Here is a 7,639-nt window from a genome sequence, read left to right on the forward strand (position 1 = left end):
TTTTTTTTTCCTGAGACGGAGTCTTGCTCTGTTGCCCAGGCTGGAGTGCAGTGGCACAATACCAGCTCATTGCAACTTCCGCCTCCCAGGTTCAAGCGATTCTCCTGCCTCAGTCTCTTGAGTAACTGGGATTACAGGCACCCGCCACCACGCCTGACTAATTTTTTGTATTTTTTAGTAGAGATGGGGTTCACCACGTTAGCCAGGATGGTCTTGATCTCCTGCCCTCGTGATCTGTCCGCCTCAGCCTCCCTAGGCTAGGCTTACGGGCATGTGCTAGGATTACAAGCATGAGCCACCACCCCTGGCTTCAAAAAATTTTTAAATTAGCCAGGCATGATGGTACATGCCTGTAGTACCAGCTACTCGGGAGGCTGAGGTGGGAGGATAATTTGAGCCTGGGAGTTTGAGATTGCAGGAGCCAAGATCAGTCCAGCCTAGGTAAGAAAGCAAGACCCTGTCTCCACAAAACCATAAAACAAAAACAGAATACACGCACACACACATACACAACACCTAAACCCTATTGTTTTAGGATAACCACAGCAGCAAAGCCTGACTAATAATGTATTTATCCCCTATCCTAACTGGCTTACCCTGTGGGTATTATGCTTGACACTTTGTTACATGTTTATTTCATTCAGCTACCTTTACTAAGTATTTCTGGGTGGAATACATACACACTAGCCAAGTCCTAGCCTCACCCTTGAGATGGTGGGTGGTTTCCCCTGCCATGCCTCATGATCCCCACAGACCTGCTGAATCAGGTCTCGTGAGGTGGAGCCCCAAGATCTGCCCTTTCAAAAGCTCCACTGACAATTCTGAAGGCAGATAAGGTTCCCTAAGGAATGCAGACAGGTGAGGCAGGCAGGAAAACAATGTTATCATGGTACCACAGGTGCAAGAGGCAGGAACAGCCCAGATGTGGTGGGCTGCCCAGAGGCAGTGATCTGTGAAGGGCATTTCGAAGGCTGGGAATTTTTGCCAGGTGAAAAAGGGCACACATCCATGTGCGAATGCATGGATGCGTGAAAAGGGGCATGACAGGTTGAGTGGAACTGGAAATTTCTGTGGGGTGGGAAGAGGGAGGATGTGGAGAAACAGGAGCCTTGATCTGACCCAAGTGTGTCCACCTGGTCTGGGCTTTACACCATCCCCCAGAGCGAACCACCCGGACTTCTGCTGAGGTTGTTGAAACGCACCCTGCCACTGGCCCCAAAACCTGCCTCTCCTCTTCTGAATTTTCAACGCAGACGCACCCTTTCAAATCTAGTTCAGATACCACCTCTTCAGCAAAGCTGCTTCTGATCTCCTCAGCCAGAAACAATCTCCTTTTCTTTCTTTTTCTTCTTTCTTCTTGACTTTAGATAACCTGACAACAATCTCCCTTTCTCTAAATATATTTAGTTCTTTATCACTATCTTTAGCTTTCTGGCCTTGATTAGAAGGAATCTGGGTCATGATTTATCTCGTTAGTTCATAAACTACTGAAGGGCAAAGTACACATCTGGCTTTCCTTTGTGGCCTCCATGATGCATCTGGGGCTGAAAGAGTATCAGCAGAAGGTGCTGTAAAGTTACATTGTTGCAGGTAGACTTTACATCATCTCCATTAGATTAGCTACAGAATACAATCATCATGCTACCTAACCCTGATAAAGTTTGCCTTCATGAAAAATACGTCATTTTTGGACTTCATTCCAAACCCAAAAAGCTGTGGCCATATTCAGCAGAGTATGCTGAGGAGTACAGGGGGCTCGGGAGAGCAGCCACACCTGAGGGACCCCGGGCAAGGCCACTCAACCTCCCTGAGCTTATTTCCCCCCAGCAAAATGCTGGTACAAAACACTGCGGAAAACTAAGCAGCCCGGCACACTGCCTGGCGCAGAGCAGAGACTCTGCAGATGGCCGCCCCTGGATGGCGTCTTGGAGCCATCTGACCCAGGCCAAAGACCAAAAAGGTTGAGTTACCCAAGGTCACACCTCTGGATGGTGATAGTGTGGCATTTGGGCAGAATCATACTTGTCTTCCTAAATCTTAGCAAGACAACTCTCCAGTCTTGATGATTAACTGGATACAACCCTAGGCAACTAACATCAGTCAAAAAAAAACTCACGAGTGAAGATCCCTGATTCTATTCACTGACCCATTTCTTCCAGTGGAATAAGCTCTTTTTTTTTTTTTTGAGACGGAGTCTCGCCCTGTCGCCCAGGCTGGAGTACAATGGTGCGATCTCGGCTCACTGGAACCTCTGCCTCCCGGGTTCAAACGATTCTCCTGCCTCAGCCTCCTAAGTAGCTGGGATTACAGGCGCCCGCCACCACACCCAGCTAATGAAAGCTCTCTTTCGGCAATTTTAGGATGAGACTAATTTTGTTTACAACCCCAGCGCTGAAATAGGATGGAATTTTACAGATGACGTGTAGGACCTCTGGCTTCAGGCGCTATGCTACACCCTCCGGACTTGGGCGACCATATTCCCAGGAAATAAACCCACTGAGAAAGGCTGTTTTGTAGTATAAGAGTGCTTTCACATATTTCAAACATTAAGTGTGCATGAGGTGCTGTGCTGGGTACTGAGGTTACAAATCAGTGACTGTCACTCAGGATGGTAAGTCCCACAGCGAACTCGTATATTATGTTTAACTTTCTTCCAAGCCTGGGCCTCGGCACCTTACACCTGAAAAGCTAAGTTGGTGCCTTTTAATTCATTCAGGTTTCAGCTCCAGTGTCTGGCCTACGGGACCACTCACTCTAAAGCAGCCCCGTCACTCCCAGAACCTGCCTTCTGTTCATTCTTCAAGTGTGTTCAAGGCGTCACCTCTCGCACATAGTGGGGAGTGGCGGGGACACCGTCTCTAAGTGCTCCACAAAGGCTGAACGAGCGCTCAAAGGCCTGTAAGAAGAGCTGTGCAGCACGCAGGGGTCCCCAGCAGGGCTGTGGAGGCAGAGAAGAAGGCACGAGGGCGTCCCAGGCACAGGGCTCAGCGTGAGCAACGGCTCCTCGAGTGAGGCTCCTGGGGTGAAAATGCCAGGGTGGTGACAGGTGGGGGCCGAACGCCGTCCCTGAGAAGCTCAGCCTGGGGACGCCCTGAGTCTTAACCCGGGCGAAGCAGCTAGCCCAGCCGCGGGGCCTCGGCCCCCTTTAGGCCTGTTTCCCTACGTCCCTTCCCGGCGCCTCACCTGGGGCGGCAGCAGGCGCGGCGGGCGCAGGGGCTCGGCGCCCGGGCCCAGCTGCAGGGCAGCCTGCTGGGCCGCGTCCCGCAGCCGCCGCGCCGCTTCCTGCAGCACGAATGGGGGTGGCAGCGGCGGCGGCGGCGGCAGCGGCGGCGGCTGCGTCTTGGTCACCCGCTCCAGGACCCGCCGCAGCTGCTCGGGGTCCAGCGGGGCCACACGTGCGACGCTGCCGCTCTGGCCCGGAGGAGCCGGGCCGCCGCCGCCGCCGCCGCCATCCTCGCTGCCGCCCCCAGCCTCCGGCTCCGCATCCGCCATGGCGGCCGAGGCGGGGACTCGAACCCGGGGCTCTGAGCGACGGCGCCTCCAATGTGCGTCACCGGGGAAAGGGGCGGGCTACGGATGCCTCGCAGGCCAAGACACCTCGGAAGGCGACCGTGCCTGGCGGGAAGGTCGTGTAGTGCCCCGCCCCCGCCGACAGGCGCCGCGGCTCCTAGGCTGATCAGCAGAGCGGACACCCGTTCCCTCTTATTTTCTTGTTGCCTGTCATGGATGTATTTAACACCCACCTTCTCCAGGACCTTCGGGGTTCCAGAGCCCCCGGTCCAAAAGTTACCACACTAAGCGTTCTGACATCATCGTGCATCCGAATCATCAGCGGAGGATCCTGTCTGGAGATGCAGAGTCCTGTGCCCACCCCCAAACGTTTGGATTTATAGATCTAAGACGGGACCACAGTTTGAATTGTTAACAAGAGTGTTTCCCAACCCCCAAATTGTTCCCATGTCACCCTAGCCTCTCTCTACTCACCTGCCCAGACTCGGTGCACCTTGAAGGGAAAGATGATATATTACTCATTCGGTGCCCAACACAGGCGCTGCCCAGAACAGAACGCAGGCTCAGGGCATGAATGATGGGTGGATGAATATGAATAAACGATTGGGCCGGGCGCGGTGGCTCACGCCTGTAATCCCAGCCCTTTGGGAGGCCGAGGAGGGGGGATCACGTGAGGTTGGGAGTTCGAGAGGAGCCTGGCCAACGTGGTGAAACCCATCTCTACTAAAGATACAAAAATTAGCCGGGCGTGGTGGTGCACGCCTGTAATCCCAGCTACTAGGGAGGCTGAGGCAGGAGAATCGCTTGAACCCGGGAGGCGAAGGCTGCAGTGAGCCGAGATTACACCACTGCACTCCAGCCTGGGTGACAGAGAGAGACTCTGTCTCAAAATAAATAAATAAGAATAGACGAATGAGTGAAGGAATGAATGAACCCACCCTCTCTACATGTCACTATCCATCCAGCTCCACGGCCCATCTTCCTCAGCCTGATCGCCTCTTCTTCTTATGGTTGAGGCTCTGTATGCCCTTCCCAATGAGTCTTGTAGCTGCAGGTCCTCTCCCCAGGGAGAGCAGGAGGTCCACGGGTCAACAAACCCTTATTAAGCACCTGGAGGGTGAGTGGCTGTTCCTGCCCAGTGGGATTTAACAGTCTAGGTGGTGAGAAGGGGGAAGCTGGCGTTTGCAGCACAGTATGATGAGCACCGAAGCCAGTAAAGTAAGGCTGGGAGCCAGGTTGGCGTCAGAGAAGGTTCTGGAAGATCACAGTCATCCTTATCAATACATTGCATTCATGATGCTACCTGCTGTATTATTTTTTAATGGTGAATTTTATATTATGGGTTTCTTACCACATTTTTTTTCTTTTTTTTTTAATAGGGAGACTCCCAGGCTACACATTTTTTTTTTTTTTTTTAGAGACAAGATCTTGCTCTGTCACCCAGCCTGGAGTGCAGTGGCATGATCTTGGCTCGCTACAACCTCAACCTCCCAGGCTCAGGTAATCCTCCCACCTCAGCCACCGGAGTAGCTAGGACTACAGGCATGCACCACCATGCCCAGATAATTTTTGTATTTTTAGTAGAGACAGGATTTCACCATGTTGGCCAGGCTGGTCTCAACCTCCTGACCTCTGGTGATCCACCCACCTCAGACTCCCAAAGTGCTAGGATTCTAGGTGTGAACCACTGTGCCCAGCACAGTGGAAGCTCTGAGGAAAGCTCTGCTTTTTAGCAGATAAGACATTTCAGCATTTTTTTTTTTTTTTTTTTTTAAGACTGAGTCTGCAGCCTGGAGTGCAGTGGATGATCTTGGCTCCCTGCAACCTCCACCGCCTGGGTTCATGCGATTCTCCTGCCTCAGACTCCCAGGTAGGTAGGATTGCAGGCATCCGCCACCACGCCCAGCTAATTTTTGTATTTTTAGTAGAGACAGGGTTTCACTATGTTGGTCAGGCTGGTCTTGAACTCCTGACCTCAGGTGATCTGCCCACCTCAGCCTCCCAAAGTGCTGGGATTACAGGTGTGAGCCTCCACACCTGGCTAGATTTCAGGAATTAAAATGCCTTCTACTCAAAATAATTTTAATGCCACCGTGGCATATTCTAAACCCCTTCAAGCTCAGGAAACGTGAGGGCTGCAACCTCCACCGATTCCTCCATGCTGTGTCCCTGCATCTAACAACGTGCCTGCCAGTACTATGAAAAGATGTGACATCCATCGTGTGTACAGGTGTCTATTTTAGGTGTCAGTCGCCCAGGCTCTCCTAACTTTGCTTATAATAACAGCAGCGCCATCGCCTGGCATTTATTAACTTTTACTACACCCTGGGCACTTACCGAGGTCTGTATATTTTTGAGCTCCTTCTTATTTAGGTCAGACCTAGTAGCTGTTTCCACTGTAGAATCTTCAAGAACAGGTGGAGCCCCTGCTGGATCGTGACATCAATGGCATCGACCCTATACAACCGGCTTTTGTTCAACTGAGCACACCTGACCACCCTAGAAATTTGAACCAGGAGAGGGAAATGCATCCACTTGCTCCGGCTGCAAAATGCAGAACCAAGAAGAAATGAGAAGCCTAAGATGTTTCTGAAAAGAAAAGGGGGCGGTGGGGCGGGAAAGAGAAGGTTTCCAGAGGCTTTCACAACCGGAACGCCTCACTAAAAACATGGCAGTCATCTGCTGGCTGTCACTGTCTCCAGGCGGGTTAAGCTTTGTGTCTCAGCGTTTTGTGCCCAGCCTAGAACGGTGCTGGGCAAGCAGTAGTGGCTCTCCATACTCATCTGTGGAATGCATTCATTCCAGACCTGGATTTTCAACTCTAAGGCTTCCCCGCCAGGGGGCCCAGAGAACACCAGGCCGTGACATCTGGGAGCACCTGTCTTCACTGGGCGGTTCCTCCAGGCAAGACGCAGCCTCAGGAAACGTGGGGGGTGGGAGCTGGTGATGTGCATCGGTTTGGATGTCCTGAGTGCCCCCCAAAAAACGACAAATGTTAAAGGCCTAGCCAATGGCATTCTAAAACAGACCCTTCAGGTGGCATCGGGCGCGGGGTCTCTGCGTGAAGAGCCACGGCCTCAGCGCGCGTTGGGTTCCTCCCGCTCTCCCCAGCAGGCTGCCTTCGACAACCTCTGGGCCGAGTCCAAAAGATTCCGCAATTCGCTCCTGCCTACACGCCGGTTACGGTACCAGAAAGGAGCATTTGTAAAAATAGTTGCGAAAGGAGTTCACGGGAGAAAAGGAAAGATTCCAGGCTGGCCCGTACGGGGATCGAACCCGCGACCTTGGCGTTATTAGCACCACGCTCTAACCAACTGAGCTAACCGGCCGCCCGATGGGGCGGTGCCACTAGAATTCTTAGGAGGGCTCCAGCCCGCGCCCGCCGTGAGCCACTCCTTGCCGAGCGCGCGCCGCTGGCTGCCTTCCGCTTCGTCCCAGCGGTGAGTTTCCACCTCCTCCCAGTCATCCCCATTGGCCAGATGCAGAAACTGAGACCTAGGGGACTTCGAGGAGAAGGGAGGTGACTTCCTTTCACAGGGAAAATCCAAACTGCAAGTGGGAGGTTTAGCTCTGCTGTGAGAAGGCTTTCAAACATTCCAACTCACTGCTGTTTTTTTATCTCCGAGAATCCTGCAGCCTGGAAACTTCGTGTATTAAGAGCCTTTAGCATGGTTAAATCAATTAAATCAAGCTTGGAAAATACAAAAAACCAGACAAAAGACAAAAGAACCGTCGATTCCCTATCGGCCAATAAACAAGGGCCGCTGGGGTCCTGGCTTCCTTCCTGCCGATTATTTCCCCCCACTGTACACGAGTATTTAATACATATATGCATGGAATCCAAAGGCTTGTTTTAAGCAGTCTGTTTTTTCTCGTTTTGCATTTAACATTCCATCATAAGGAATAAACATAAACACTGAGGAATCATTTAAAATGATATTTAATGATTAAATGTCATTTTATTTTATTTTTTATTTTTATTTATTTTTTTTTTTGAGACGGAGTTTCACTCATGTTACCCAGGCTGGAGTGCAATGGCACGATCTCGGCTCACCGCAACCTCCGCCTCCTGGGTTCAGGCAATTCTCCTGCCTCAGCCTCCTGAGTAGCTGGGATTACAGGCACGCGC

General features: G+C 51.9%; 1 protein-coding gene and 1 non-coding gene across 2 annotated transcripts in view; both read right to left on the reverse strand.

The window, feature by feature from the left end:
* The window catches only part of LOC108304034 (zinc finger protein 839-like), an 18,547-nt gene extending 15,046 nt beyond the window's left edge, over positions 1–3,501 (reverse strand). Inside the window, exon 1 of the mRNA XM_017528073.2 lies at positions 3,184–3,501. Coding sequence (XP_017383562.1) covers positions 3,184–3,492 — 309 coding nt within the window. The 5' untranslated portion in view covers positions 3,493–3,501. The remainder of the gene's footprint in view (positions 1–3,183) is intronic.
* Positions 3,502–6,765: 3,264 nt separating this feature from the next.
* On the reverse strand, positions 6,766–6,839 carry TRNAI-AAU. Its single transcript has one exon. It is a non-coding gene; the product is annotated as a tRNA-Ile (tRNA).
* Between the last annotated feature and the right edge of the window lie 800 nt (positions 6,840–7,639).

This window comes from Cebus imitator, unplaced genomic scaffold (assembly GCF_001604975.1).
Source record: "Cebus imitator isolate Cc_AM_T3 unplaced genomic scaffold, Cebus_imitator-1.0 Scaffold52, whole genome shotgun sequence".
Classification (NCBI taxonomy): domain Eukaryota; kingdom Metazoa; phylum Chordata; class Mammalia; order Primates; family Cebidae; genus Cebus; species Cebus imitator.